At 44.8% G+C, this 16,084-nt stretch overlaps 1 protein-coding gene across 1 annotated transcript in view; it reads left to right on the top strand.

Annotated features, from left to right (window-relative positions):
* Window positions 1–12,716, top strand: part of LOC139047589 (uncharacterized) — a 114,462-nt gene extending 101,746 nt beyond the window's left edge. The window contains exon 5 of the mRNA XM_070521455.1: window positions 12,477–12,716. Within this exon, the coding sequence (XP_070377556.1) occupies window positions 12,477–12,613 (137 nt within the window). The 3' untranslated portion in view covers window positions 12,614–12,716. The remainder of the gene's footprint in view (window positions 1–12,476) is intronic.
* The last annotated feature ends 3,368 nt before the right edge of the window (window positions 12,717–16,084 follow it).

Below are 16,084 nucleotides of genomic sequence, written 5' to 3'. Positions count from 1 at the left end.
TCCTCGTAGTTCCGTAGTTCTTTTCATAGCTCAGCGTGCAGTTCGAAGAAACGCAAGGTGGCAGGACGAGACCAGGTGGGGAGTAGCGACGCGGTCAATCGAGTTTGTGTTGAAAGCGGGGTGCGAGGACGCAAATTGGCAGGAGAACGTAACGTCTTGGGGGAGCTGATAGTGAGTCAGCCCTTTTGTTGTCTCTCGGCAGCCAGAGTAGCTTTCAAGCCACGCCCACCGCGGGTCAGGCTGAAAGTATGAGTCAGTCGTAAGCAATCGGGAACGGGAAGCCAAGAGAGCTTCCGTAGAAGTAAAATGTGTTATTTTGTTTTATTTTTGAGCATCGGAAATTTCGCGATTTGAGACTAGAGTTTCTTTCAATGTGTAAGGTATGAGCTCTGTTTGTGTTTTGTTAGAAAAGCTCCGACATTTGAAAGATGCGTTTGTATAAACATGTAGTCTCGCGAGATGCTCATTAATAAGTAGATAGGCTTTTTTTTGTGTGTGAGAGTAACCTGAAGGTCAAGGTTATCGTCGAAAGGCCTATGGTAAAGCGCGAGTGTTATTTAACCTTCTTTCTTTTTAAGTGTTTTTGAATTTTGGAAGGTTAAGCGCGTAGGTTTTTAGTAAGTGCATGATTTGCACTGAGAAGCGTTCTTAGTTCCATTAGCGCATGTCCTGTGTGGACGGAAGGAAGCAGATTTATGACTGGGTTTCTCGCGTGTGTTGAGGGCAGCCGTATTCTGACTTCTCTAATAAGTATGCGTGGAACGAGTTATTAAAAGACGCATTATTTTAAGGGTTCTGCGGAGTGTGTAAGTCCCGCAAGTTTAATTGTTCGTTTATCTCACGTGTCCTGTAGGACTTTCAGGGAAGAAACGTGAGTAGGCGTAAATGAAAAGTTTGCCTACAACGCAAGTACGCGTTTTGTTTAGTGACCACAAGGCTAGTGCGCTTGTGATTACGTACTTGTGAGGTTGACCAGATTGTTCAGTGGCACCAATACGTGCGATAAGTACGCCACTGCGATAGATTGGAAACATGCTGTTCGTGTAGTTAGGCCACTTAAGTTATGATCGGCTGTTTTCATTTGTTGTTTGCATCGTCGACGACCCTTTTGTTTTGCAACAACAATAATAGTCTGGTCTTGTGGGCAATCGAGGAGAAATGGATAGCTGTTTGGAAGGGTGGTTGGAACTGCTTTGTCAAAATTGGGGAACTAAAAGATCAGGGTTGATTTTGACTCTGTAATAGCCTGGCGAGTCAGGGGTGAACAGCGTGCGCTTACGCGTGGTGCAGCGCTGTGTTGTTTGGTTTGTTTGACGTATGTTCTCCAGGGCCCAGGATCCCGATGGTTGTCAAACGAGGCTCGACCCCAGTACCCTGCAGCTGCTTTCAGCGTTCCTCATGGCCAGCGAATTGAGTTCACCGGCCATTCAGAACAACCGGGGCGAGGACGAGCTGTTAGATATGGAGCTGTTTCCTGCGATTACTTCGAGTTCCCCAAGCCACTTCGAATCGCAGCACAGCTAATTGAGGAATGCCGAAGCAGGAAAGCACATTCCAGAGAGACCTGAGCATTCTGGGACATTCCCTGATTCCCTGATTCACCTCTCTCGAACTTCTTGCCGCGGGCCGCAGCGTCCGAGTTGCTGCCGGCCCGTAATGACTGTATGTTTGTTACATGACGTCTCACCTCCCTGTACATATTAGAATAAACCCTCCCAAGTTTGGGTTTTCATCCCGAAGTCCGTCCTTCAACCCCTACACTGACTACCTATCGTAAACTGCTGTTCTCTTCCGAGACTGTTAAAAGTTACATCAGTTTTCTGCAGAATAATTTTTATATCCACCCTTCGGCTTTGCCTCTCCAGGTCAGTGAGCATCCATTGCAGTTGGTCCCCTGAGTTACTAAGCAAGGCAATATCATGAGCGAATCGGAAGTTACTAAGGTATTCTCCATTAACTCTTATCCCCAATTATTCCCAATCCAGGTATCTGAATACCTCCTGTAAATACGCAGTGAATAGCATTGGAGAGATCTTATATCCCTGTCTGATGCCTTTCTTCATTGGGATTTTGTTGCCGTCTTTACGGAGGACTACGGTGGCTGTGGAGCCGCTATAGATATCTCTCAATACTTTTACATACGGCTCGTCTACACCCCTGATTCCGCAACGCCTCCATGACTGCTGAGGTTTCGACTGAATCAAACGCTTTCTCGTAATCAATGAAGCTATATATAAAGGTTGGTTATATTCCGCACATTTTTCTATCACCTGATTGATAGTGCGAATATGGTCTATTCTTGAGGAGCCTTTACGGAATCCTGCCTGGTCTTTTGGTTGACGGAAGTATAAGGTGTTCCTGATTCTATTTGCAATTACCATAGTAAATACTTTGTAGGCAACGGGCAGTAAGCTGATCCGTCTATAATTTTTCAAGTCTTTGGCATCCCCTTTCTTATGCATTAGGATTATGTTAGCGTTTTTCCAAGATTCCGGTACGCTCGAATTCATGAGACCTTGCGTATACAGGGTGGCCAGTTTCTCTAGAACAATCTGCCGGCCATCCTTCAAGAAATCTGCTGTTACCTGATCCTCCCCAGCTTCCTTCCCCCTTTGCATAGCTCCCAAGGCTTTCTTTCCTTCTTCCGGCGTTACCAGCCTTAGGCCGGTTCGAATATCTGCGCATGCCATTCGATCTTCGTATTACAGCCCATGCCTTTCAGTGTTTCGTTGACCAGGTATTACATGGCTTGTCATGCTGCTTTGCCTATCTTGACGAAATCCGTGTCTACAGCACCACCGTAGAAGATCATATGCTTCATCTACATCAAATGCTCGCAAGACTTAGCACCTTTCGTCGTGTCGTTAGTGGTGTGAAGAGCTAGTTATCTGCTACGGGGTTGTATTTCCTCGGCAATCGAGTGAACCGACAATGCATTCGCCCACTCCCAACCCGCGTCCAAGCCATCCGCAAGTGTTCCCCGCCATCCACCATCACACAACTGGGCAAATTTCTTTGCCTCGCCAACTGTTACCGTCGCTTCATTCCTCGCTTTGCCAATATACTGCAGCCTCTCCACGACCTCCACGGAGGCCTCAAGACGCCCAATATTTCGGTAACCTGGAACAAAACCGCTGACCGTGCGTGTAGAGGCATATCGCTCATTCGCTTTACTCGCCAGTCAACAAAAGACAAATGGCTTGCCAAAAAGAAACAGCTTCCAGGTATCGTGCCTGATGCATTCATGCTAGAAAATCTGACGACACAGGACCGAATGCTTCTGAAGGCGGCGAAGGAATGGGCGCGTGTCAATAAATTCCGCTTCGCATGGTACCGTAATGGCAAAGTCCTCGTGAGGAAAGAAGAGGGTCAGAATGCTTGCCTAATAAAGTGCGCGGCAGACCTTGATAAGCTGGTCTTTTAGGTCCAAGCAACAACACACTTTTTTCCTTCTTTCATATCATAATGGCATCCTTATGTGAACCTTATGTTTTTCCTTCCGAATTAAAGGCGTTCATAGGACCTGGGCACAAAGGATCTGTTCGTTGTATTCATGTAAACTGTCAGTCAGCGAAAAAGAAAACAGCTGAACTTGACGCCATGTTTAGCAGCCTGGATCTGAAGTTTGATTTTATTATGCTGTCAGAGACGTGGTACCACCATAGCTCGTTTCCCTGGCAGCTCCCGAACTATGATTGTTTTATTCGATCCAGAACTGCTTCACGTGGCGGTGGTGTCTGCATGCTAGTGCGAAACAGCCTCGACGTGAAGTGTGTTGAGGAATTTTCCTGCGTCACTAATGATTATGAAGTGCTGTCAATCCTTCACGCGCGTACAATTTACTCTGTATTTTATCGTCCACCGAATGGAAATTCCGATTGTTTTTTGCTATTCCTTCAAAGGCTTCTTGAACACACTTCCGATTTCCAGTATAATATCATCATTGGTGGTGACTTTAATATTGATCTTTGTGTTAACACTGTCCTGAGGAGTGATTTTGAGCTACTGTTGCACCCTTTTGCCTGCCGTAATGTCATACGTTCCCCTACTAGAGTCGCTTCTGATACTTCAACATGCCTTGATTTGTTCATCACGAATTGCGGTCAGGCTGATATCAAATCTGGTGTCCTTTCATATCACATCAGCGACCACATGCCAATTTTTCTTAGCTGGAAACGTAAATCAAAAAATAAAAATAAATGTCTTCCTATATTTCAAACCGTCACCAGCGATAACCTTGACCGTTTTCGAGAAGAACTGTGTAAAGTTGACTGGAGTTGTGTTTATTATTCTCAATGTGCTGACACCGCGTATGAGCTGTTCATTGACACCTTTAGCATGTGCTATCAGAAACATTTTCCGTTCCGTCCACGAAAGCCTCGCGCTTCCCGAATTCGCAAACCGTGGGTCACGAATGACCTATTTAAAAAAATTAAAGAGAAAAATAGGCTCTTTAACCAGTTTATTATTTCCAAAGATCCTGGTGATTTGAAAACATTTAGGTCCTTCCGTAACCGGCTTACAAAACAGCTACGTACGGCTTGTACCTCATATTTTGAACATAACTTTTTAAGATGCGAAAATGATGGCCGTAAGATCTGGCATAAGTTAAACATATTAACAAACAGAGAACCGTATCATACACCCGAGATGCACATTGTCATTAACGGTGAGGAAATCTGTGGTGATGCGCTTCCTGGTTGTTTTAATGATCATTTCACCAGTACATGTCACCAAACTGCCAGCCTGAGCGCCTGTCAATTTATAGATACTCATTGCACGGAATCAATATCTTTGAACCCTACTAATGAACATGAAATAACACTGCTTTTCCGTAACCTGAGTAATAGTAGTGCCTGTGATGCTGATGGCCTGCAAATCAGGCCTGTCAGCCACGTGCTTGATATTATTTCACCTGTTCTTGCTCATATCTACAATATCTGTCTCTTACAAGGCCAATTCCCAAAAAGAATGCAGGTGGCAAAGGTGCTTCCGATTTTTAAAAAAGGTGATAAAACACTTAATTCGAACTACAGACCCATCTCCATACTTCCGATTTTTTCCAAAGGACTAGAGAAGATAATATTTTGTAGGTTATCCTGTTTTCTTGACAAACATAGCTTATTAACCCCACATCAACACGCTTTCCGCAGGTTCATGTCGACTGAACTAGCACTCCTTAGGCAGAAAGAACTAATCCTTGAAAATTTTGAGGCACGTTTATTAACGTTAGGCGTTTTTGTCGACCTATCTATAGCCTTCGATTCTATTGATCATAAACTTCTGGTTCATAAACTAACTTATTATGGCATCCGTGGCATTGCTCTCAGCTTACTTGAATCTTACTTGAATCACAGAAAGCAATTTGTGCATGTAAATGGATTATCATCCAGTGTCCTTCCTGGTCATGTGGGTGTCCCACAAGGAAGCATCTTAGGCCCTCTCTTGTTCAATATTTTCGTAAATGACTTTATTAACATTGATTCCGCCACAACGTACATTATGTATGCCGATGACACCACACTTCTTTTTTCATCCAAATGTCTGGATGACCTGGTCTTACGTGCTAACAGCGTGCTCTCTAAAGTACACCAGTGGTCCCTTGAAAATGGTCTCACAATCAACTCCGCAAAAACCAAAGCCTTGCTCTTTCATCCAAGAAATATGAATGTTGTGCTACCTGGAGATATTGTCCTTAACTCCAGTACTATTGAAGTTGTCCAATCAATCAAATGTCTGGGTGTTCACTTTGATCATGATATGACATGGCGCTCTCATGTAGATTTTCTCATCGGCAAACTGTCACAGGTTTTGGGTGTTGTCTATTCCTTTAGATACCTGCCGCAATTCGTTAAATTGCTGATTTATAACTCACTTTTTTTCAGTCATCTAAATTACGGCTGCCTCGTATGGGGGACAACTTCAGCCACAAATATTCAAAAGCTGTTTGTAATCCAGAAGAAATTTGTTCGTGTCATTTGTAATAAGCCTCGTGATTTTCATTCCGCTCCTCTTTTCAGCGCGCTTAAAACCCTTAAATTGCCTGCCCTAATAAACCTGCGCTTGTTGACAACCTACAGGAGATATGAGAAAAATATTGGTGCCCTCAGCTCTCTCGCTAATCTCACAAAACGAGAAACCCCCTACACAACTCGAGCTCCTGAGACTTGGTGTGTTCCTCAACTTCGGACTAATTATGGCCAGCAAATGTTATGCCACTGGCTGCCCAGTCTACTCAATGATCTTACCAGATGCAATATCGACGTGTTGACTTGTTCCGCAAAAAATCTGCGTGATATGTTCCTCCAATCTTGACTGTGTACCGTTGTACTTAGTGATTTTTTGCCCTTAGTGCTTTTGCTCTTCTCTCTTTTCTGTCCTTTTTTTCTTCTCTTTTTTTTCTCTTACCGTTTCCCACCCGCCCTGCTGCTGCTATTGTAAACGGAACCTGGGGCCAGTCAAGCTGCTTCTCCGCAGCTTTTTCCCCCTTGTTTTTCCGTCACAACCATGTACCTCCTTGCTTGTGGAAACAAATAAATAAATAAATAAATAAATAAATAAATAAATAAATAAATAAATAAATAAAAGAAGCCATTTGCAGCGCAACGCTCATCGTGCACCCCTAATGCGAGGAACCGACATCTGTCATGGTTGACGCATCGGACACCGAAGTTGGCACAGTCTTGCAGCAGTCTGTTGCTGGTGCTGGGAAGCCAGTCGCGTTATATTCCAAGAACCATGCGCCCCCTGAACGCCACTACAGCAGGTGCGGCAGAGAGCTGCTCGCCATCTATTTGATTATGAAGCACTTTCGACATTTTCTCAAGGGGCGCTCCTTCCATGTCCTTATCGACCATAAACCACTGACTTCTGCACTAGCCTCCAGCAGCACCTCCTATTTGCCTCGCAGAATGAGATAGCTTGCCTATGTATCGGAATACACTAGCGACATTCGTCATTTCTGCGGAACATCCGACGCCGTCGTCAGCGCATTTTCTCGTGCCGCGGTCCATGCACGGCCCAACAATCGCCGACCAGTCATCGACTTCACGGGCATGGCTGCCACCCAGAGTGTCGACGCCGAGCTTCAGCTGCATCGCACAAGCGGTGCCTCCCTGGTGATTGAAGATATCTTGCTTCCTCAGTGATACGTGCCCCTCATTTGTGATATGTCGGCCAGACCTGATCGTCCTTACGTATCTCGCCCATACCGCCAGGTCGTCTTTGGTGCTGTTAATTTTTCGGCTCATTCTGACATTTACGCAACACTACGACTCGATAGTTCTCTCTATGTGTGGCACAATATCAACGCAGACGTTCATCGCTAGTCGCACACATGCCTCAACTGCCAAGTCTAAAGTCCATCGCCACACTGCGACTCTTCTTGGCACATTCCCGTTCTCTGACGCCTGCTACAGCCATATCCACGTCGATTTTGTAAGCCCCCTTCCTCCCTGTGGGAGCGATCGCTACCTGATGCCCTATAACGTAAAACTATTCCAATATATCTTTATTTCAATCAGCTCCAGTGATATTTAAGCAACCACCGACTCAAGCATTGGGCAGTGACCCGCAACGTTTCCTCAACAGCCAAATCAAATGCTCTTCTCTTTCGGAAGAGGTCACTTTGCTTGGCTTTCAAAAGGAATGAGATTGCCTACATTGTGTGGTTTTTCTTATCTAATTCACTTACAAGAGGCGAGAATCAAGCTCAAGTGAAGATGGTTTGCATGGTGCCGAGCCAGTGCACTTAATATAGATAACTGGATGAAGGAGGGACGGTGCCGGCGCTTTCGCTCGGTCCGCTTTCCGTTATTTATCTTGCAGGGGATTGGAAGAAGAAATAGCAGAGCGGTCTTATCTACGCGCCAAAAGGGCTCGATAACGTTATACTGTCACGCAAAGAGCTTTGTTGTGCGCAAGTAAACGCATGCTATCCGGCTGGTGCGAGTAGCCAGTGTCTGAGTGATCTGCGGCAGCCATCATCTATTCCTTGCAGAACGGGGCAGTTTTCCAGCTATTCAGAAAAAAAAATCATTTTCTTCGGCATATTATTGCGTCTTCAACGCGTGCACGTCACTTTGACGCAATCAGTTTTAGCGGATTTTTGACGTCGAGTGACCGACAGGTGGGGTGGTTGCTCCCTGAAACTGTTTGACCAATAGCAGAGGGTTCATGGCAAGAAGGCGCTGACTCAGCAACAATAATTTTTTTTTTCTTTCATCGAGTCATGCATAATAAGGGTGTACAAGCCATGTCACATTTGGAGCTGTGGCGGTTTTCGTGGCGGCGCATGGCAGACACGCGAAGTGGAGGTGGCCCAACAAAGATTTTGACCAATTTCCGGGTGTTGGTTCCAGAACTGGAATAGAAAAGTTTGGAATAGCTTTACGTTATAGCGCTCCTCAAAAATTGCATGGACAGGCTCACCAGATGGCCGGTAGTGATACTCCTCCTGGACATAACGGCGGAATGGACAGCTCAAGTACTCATCATGGTCTGGATTAGCCGCTACAGTGTTCCTTCCACCATTACGACTGAACAATTCGACTGAACATTGCTCGCCAATCTATCTCGGCTACTCGGCGTCAATCACATTAAGACTACATTTTACCACATGATATCCATTGGTATCACCGAACGTTTTTACCGCCAACTGAAGGCTTCCCTCATGGCTTCGACTTTTCTTTTAGCATGGATAGAGCGCCTTCCTTTAGTTATTCCTGGCATCTACACAGCTCTTCGCAGTGACTCTTCTGCCAGCGCCGCCGAGCTTACGTTTGGCACCACTCCATGAGTCCCTGGCGAATTCTTCGACGACTCGCTCACCGCACCTACCGTCGTTTCCTACTACGTCTACCGTCTACGCAGCCTGATGCATTGTGTCATCGTCCCCCCCCCCCCCCCCAATGAAGAGATCCTCCCAGCCTGTATACGTCAACCGTGGCGTTGAGAACTGCACGCATGTTTTTGTGTGTCATGGCATTGTGTGTCTTGCATTCCGGTCCCCGTATGCTCGTCCGTTTAGAGTACTCAAGCGTGCCCCTAATCACTTTCTTCCGGTAATCAACGGCCGTGGAGATACGGTTTCCGTCGACAGTCTGAAGCCTGCCTACTTGAACTTTGACGCTTTAGCCACTTCTGCTGTCACATTCTTACCCGACCAGGCCACTCCTACTCGCCGCTTGCATTTCACACCACCGCCATCCGCGCTTCGCCATTCGTCCAGCTCACGGTTTCCTCGCTAGAAGGGGTGCCCTGTAGCGCACTACTACGTCCCACACTGGTCCGGTCACAAAAGAAAACGGCACCCCGGCGAGCACGCTGACAGTATGCGAGCCGTGGAATGGGCGGAATCAGGCTTCCGCCTGATTTAGCGGGCTCAACTAAAAGATACAGTTTGTGGCCACCAGGCACCAGTGTCTCTCTGATTTTTTTCACCAGCAAGTTCTTCGGGATATGGATTTGACGGCGGAATCCGGTACAGGACCGCAAGAGCCACTCCACCATATATCATGTCGTAGTGATGAAGAATACAGCACTAAACTGTCACTCACGAGTCTACATATTGTTGGACGAACCTGTGACTAGAAAAACAGGTAACAGCCTATAACAAAGATAGCGACGAGAAAAATCGGCAATCGTCGAAAACCTGATATGCGTATCAAGTGCATGAGCTTTTACACATGACTCATCGAAACTTCCAGGGTAATGGCTGGTGCGCGTGCCTTCCACAGAGAACTATATAAATCTTCTAGCGCGTACAAGCTGATTTTAACACTTTGGAGAGAACAGATTTAACAAAGAAATTCAACGACAACATTCGAGCTACTTCCAACGAATGCAGGCGCGTGTGGCACTGAGCGATAACATTTCATTTAGGGGATTAAATGCAGCTTCAAGAAAAGTGATAAATACGTTCATGTGTGAATATCACAAATGTACATAGTAGAGTTCTTTTATAGAAATCTAAGGATGGCGGAATGCATTCGTTATTTACTTCCCAATATTTCCGACGCAACAGTGGCGTTTTAAATAGGTTCTCCTTGTAGGCCAAATGACATCATCCTGCTTGGTCCTATTTAAACAAACAAGAGCTAAGTTTTCGCGAAAGACCAAGAGAAGCGGCTTGGCACTCCGACATCGGTTGCTTTAGAATGTGCTTCTTACTTGTCAGATAAAAAAACAACCTGCATATAAAGGAAAGCTGCATGCTACGCGAGTTTTCTCGTATATATAGCTCACCTATTTACGCCAATATAAAGAAGGCATGACTACAAAACACGACGGTTGCGAGGTCTATCAATGATCGCTTTCAAATGGTGATCTTGTAAAAAATGCTACGTTCACAAACTACGCTGACGTAATCCACCAGGTACGAGGGCAGCGTACATCACAGTGCCTCAGCCGGTCATCCATGCCATCCGTTTAACTGAGAATATGCGTTGTTATGGAGCCCTGTGCCTAGGTCGCCTTGATTTGTGGGAGATTTGATCGGGGCCCTCTTCGGCGGTGTTCTTTGCTGGGCCTGCTGGGACGTCCGCCATTCTCATTGGCTCTGTTGGTGGTCTGGCCAGGCCTCTGCTTTTTCGAATGTCTTGTAGGATTGCATTGTCCACACCATCCAGTACCCAGGATTTTCACCAACTTTTATGGATGTAGAATTATTTTCTTTACAATGAAAAGTATAGACAAGACATGGGACACTCTGAAACAGCCAATCACCCCAAAAACCTCGCGTCGCTTCTCCTTGCTCTTTTACGCTCGATCTGTGCGGCGTTACCCTATCATTCTTGCGGTGAAGAAATCATCTGATGTAATAAGGAAAAAGGAGATCGTATGGTATGGTGCGCTTGACCACCTCAAATCTAGGTGTTGGAAGCAGCAGCTTAAAATCTAAAGCCTATAATGTGAACAAATGACGTGCTCGAGCACTGACCTGTAAAAAAACTGCTGGGGAATAGACAGTTATGGCTTTTTAGTTGCTCGAAATATTGAAATGCACAAACACGCTTAAATTGTACATAGTGTATGTTTCGAACATAGCACCATGAAGCACCTTGAAAGAAAGAAAATCAAAAGGTGCTCTCAGGTGTTATACTAACTCGTACAAGAATTTTGTAACACGTGTAGTGAGGGATCGATTTAACGCGATTTTGAGCCGCTACAACACTCGGAATAATGCCTTGCTGTACTTGGGCTCCTCAAGTTAAACGATTGTTCTGCAGTTTCGACCCAGTTTTGTTGTAAATGTTGTCGCCACTAGCAAGCGTTGTAAGAAGTATGATGCGGCCGGTTTTTCAACCTATCATCAAACAGAGCAATGTGGTGACTGTGTGATCGTACTTTGCAGCTCAAACTTCTCTGCTTGATCTAAATACGCACAGGGTATTGTACTAGCGTATCGCCGGCCATTCGAAAGAAAGTATCACTGTGCTAAAAGTGATAAAGGCGGGGACAAAGCAGACGGAGAAATTAGGTACTGCATCTCATAGTTTCGGCTGTTTAAAAAAACGAGTCAAAGTTCATTCAGTAGTATACGTAGAAGGAAGCCACATCCTCATCATTTCTTTAATTCAAATAAGTACAAGTAATTTGCTCTATGTTGTCCTTGGTGCCTTTGTTAGCTTCTCATGACGTTAGTCATAAATGTTGGGCCTCTCGCTTAACTCCCTTTCTTCTCGGTTTTACATAACGAGGGTCTAGAATACGGCAACATTGATGCCTGTAGGTAGTATGTGCGGGTTGATTGACCGATTGCCGTCACACAGAAAGATCACGTACTCGTGACGTCTGTGGCAGAAAGGATGTTCCACAACTACCACCAAGGTTTGTGACTGGTGCCGCTGGCTAGCACTCCCAAGGTTCGTTCTGGTAGCAACCCATAAATACCCAAGAGAGTGGATGGGGAAACGGCGCCGCGGCAGGCTCAATTCGTTAGAGAATCGCACGCATAATGCGAAGACGTGGGATCATTCCCCATCTGCGGCAAGTTGTTTTCTCATCTATTTTCATTATCATTTATTTATTGTTTCTTAAATTCTATTAGTAAGTACAACTAATTTCAGATCGATGTCTGTGCCAATGACTGGCCTAAAATGTATGGAATATACCTCTACAAATACTGCTCAGCTTTGTGCATTCTAAGTGGATTCTAGAGCCTATGATCCTTTCCGCTGCTATCGATGGTCATTTAAACGCTTTTTTTCTGTTCGGGTGGACAATTTACTCTTTTATACAGTGTGAATCCGAATTTAGCTGTTATTTAGTATTTATGCTGTTACAATGATCAGATCATTAAAATAAATTGGAATCCCTAAGATTCAATAACTAGAACATTAGTCTACAAAATAAGGAGAAAAAGCTCAGATACGAATAATATCCCTGAAACTACGGCATTTACATTGTGGCCAAACTCAAATCCTCCATTGTTGAATGGAGGGATTTAGGCGTTTTGTTTATGCTTGCTCTTACAGAATGTTTCCTATACGTCCCTAAGGAGATGGAAGACAACGTACCTCATCATTGCATAAACCACTTCGCCGCCACCTGCGGTGTCGCAGTTCCTGTGTACAGCAAGGACCTCTGCCCTGATGATGAAGACAACTTTTAGATTTTCATTATACACTAAATACGTTTTGGTAAAAAGTATTATGTGTAGAGAGAAGTAACGCACTTAACTCATTAAAAGCACGTCATTGTTTTCTTCACCGAAATTGCTCATCTATCCTCCGCGATGATACAGCGACTATGGCGTTCTAGTGCTGAGCACGAGGCGCAGGTTTATTTCAAGCCACTGCAGCCGCAATGCAAGGCCCTCGCATACGCAGATTAAGTTGCACGTAAATTGTATGTGTTCAAAATTAGCCCAGAGCCCTTCACTACGCAGTTTGTCATAGCACAAACGTTCACTTGGGAGGCAGCAATCATCAATGAATAAATCAAGCAGTCAATCAACCAATCAATCAATTGATTGAAATTGGTCATTTGCTTCGGGCTGCATTTGACATCCGTGACAATGGTGGTTGAGGGGAAGTTGCGTGCGCGCTGCTCTCTGCCGATTCAGCGAAGGCAGAATTTTTTACTGTCTGCTTCTCGCGGACAGCGATTGCACTGCAAATATCTTGACATACAAGCTGAGAAATACAAGGTTATGATGTAGGCAGGTAGAAGTACGTAATTTGCGTGAAGCGGCCAAATTCCACACCAGCGAGCATACGAGCATCGTTTTTGACAGCGACACGCCCTCCGCAAATCGATTGTCTGTCACGGCGTCTGATGTCGCTGATGGTTACCGTAGAGGTTGCTCGCTGGCTTGAATCCAGGGCTCCTCAAATGAGCACCTTGATTTTGGAAGTGCGCGATCTTTATTCTGAAAACGCATTTCTGGGTGAAGTGGTTGTTTCTCTAGGTAACAGCGCTAGGCCAGTACTGATTTTCCGTCATTATGTGGCCGCAAACCGCAACACGCCTCGCCAGCTCCAACAAAGCCTTTTGTTGACGCTTGCTGGAGGCATCTCAGACATTCTGGAACCGGCAATAGCGGAAGTTCTGCTGGTTGACCGCACTTGATCGTGGGATGACAAGTTTCTGAGCCAGCGGGCAGACACAGCGTCCAGTCTCGTTCGGTACAGCTCAACACTGCTCTTTCAATGTCACCACCAAAGCTTTAGTAACAACAGGTCCTTTTTGTGTTTTATGTGGCTGTAGCTACAATGACATCCAGACTCTTCTGGGAAACCTCATCGGCGACAAGACGCTTGAGTGCACGCGGCTGAAAAACAGGTTACCACTGTGCAGACAGTGTCATATTTCTTTGCACGATATATATCTTGAACTCTTCAACCAACCCTGTGCTTGGTCAAACGGTTTCGTGCTTCGCTCTTTCCTTAGAAAACTGCCTCACTATGGGCATTTTCTTCCAGTAATGAAACAATATGATGAGCCAGGTTAATATTTATAACAAGAATAGGAGATGTTCAAAAACAAGAAGTACAATTTTCTGTAAATGTAGTTGGTTCTAGTTACAATATTTGCAAGCGGAAACATTAGACGAGTCGCGCAAAAGCAAGACCTAATTATCTGGTGAGTTTGCTGCATCGAGAGGGAAAGAAAGTACGTCGATACGGCTGTCTTTGGAGGCGGCCTTTTGGCAGCATACACGTCTTGCTTGCGGCTGCAATTACCAGACCCTGATGGTGCAATAAACTTCGATAAATGTTTTTACTTTCCTGCAAGCTGTAATTATCAAGTCGTTCAACTGCACATTAGTTTGAATTTAATGTTCAAACTACAAAGTCCATATCTAAGGAGATTTTATTCTGCCAGATGTGGACTGGTGTACATGTTTAATTAGAAGTGGGTGTGCCCTAGTTCTTGAAACGCCGTTTTTTTTTGTCTATGGCTGTAGACAACAATAGCTACAATAGCACCTGTTTTTGAGCGCAGCACTTAGGCGGCCATTCTTGCGGCAAGCGTTGGTGTCCGAAACAGCGTAACCAAGTTAACGAACACAGCGAAAGATACAAGCAAACGCGGACTACAGCGGGGACTGAAAAATGCGAGGAGGAAAGCGGAGAGTAGTCTACAGCGGAACCATGAAGCAGAAAGCGGAGGATGGTATGGCTAATAGTATAGCAAAAACGTGAGAAGAAACGCGCATTGCGGCGACAATGAATGCAAGATGGCACCAGAGTAGCGCGCGTCGTCTGACAGATTTGTAGGCGACGGCTGCTGTTATTCGCGCCCACGCGTCACCTACACAATGGCTTTCGCGATGGCCACGTTAGCGAGACAGGCGCGTCAGACTACGCTCCGTTTGCAACGTATCGCATACTAAGAAAGTCCGCGGCGGCGAATATATTGCAAAATGATAACACATATACACGTGCGTTCAAATTTTACGCTATGGAGTACCGTATTCGTGGGTGAATTTCGTTTATCAAACGTTCCGGTTACTTCCTTGCGTGATGCATCTGATGTACTTGTTAGGATCGACGGTCGCATCCCGAATTCCTGCTCTCCTTTCACTTGTACTTCATTCAGAGTTGATATCATGCCATTTCCTTATACATGTACCATCGCGGATACTACTGTGCTCTCTTGAATGGCTTTTACAGCTAGAATTGCTATAATTTCTGGCATAGCAATGGTGTTATTTGAGGTTTCATGAGGTTACATCAACTGTACAAGGGCTACGTAAGAGTATATGGCAAACTATTATCGAAGCAAAAAGTAATGCCTGGGCTGGCTTTTGTTTTAGCTGAAATATTACTTGCACATGAATCAATGGTTACACAAAATATACAGGGAAACGAATTACGAATATTGGTTGCAAAGTTTACTAGTTCCTGAACAGTAGTCGAGCATATTTTACGTTGAGATTAAACTCCTTACCATGAAAAGTTTGGTATCCTGATTGTTTTAATACATTGTTCTCCGCACTCGTCAGACCGCGATAAGAGTTTGCTTATACTGTGCTGGATTCTATCAAATAATCCTAGCAGAAGCCATCCAACGTTGATTTGTCCGTACCTACTACGACAGATGTATTTGTTAAGACCAATAATTTGACAGACCGAGCTTGTTAGCTAACCTAAGTAAGCTTTCTTTGCGTAGCAGGGGAATTGCACGTGAACTAAAGCGCTTGCAGTGAGTGGCACGTGGGATAACTAATTGACATCTGCTATTAGCAACGTTGAAGTTTCGGATTCTGCTACCAAAAACTGTCTTGACGTGTGTTGCTCAGGAACCATGTTTTACCAGAATCTTTCTCTAAGTTGCCACATGACACGGCTCCACTAGCTGCACAAGCCATTTCATGAGACTTGGATACTTTTTATTGTATGTCTGTAAAGTGGGCAAGCGAGGATGCTTGATGTAACTGACTTCAGCGAATAAATAATTTTAAGTTTCTTATACAACATCATGCTTTGTATACTTACTTTAGTATGCATTATTTGGGAAAACGCTTTTTTGTTTTCATATTTTTTATGTTCGCGCTCTTTTATGTAACAGTGACCTGTTGCCAAGACTTTACAGATGTTAGCAGACACTGAAGTAAAAAACAAATAATATATCTAGA

The sequence above is a fragment of the Dermacentor albipictus genome, chromosome 7 (assembly GCF_038994185.2).
Source record: "Dermacentor albipictus isolate Rhodes 1998 colony chromosome 7, USDA_Dalb.pri_finalv2, whole genome shotgun sequence".
In the NCBI taxonomy this organism is placed as follows: domain Eukaryota; kingdom Metazoa; phylum Arthropoda; class Arachnida; order Ixodida; family Ixodidae; genus Dermacentor; species Dermacentor albipictus.
The sequence above is the reverse complement of the archived record's forward strand: the minus strand, read 5'-3'. Positions and strand labels throughout refer to the sequence as shown.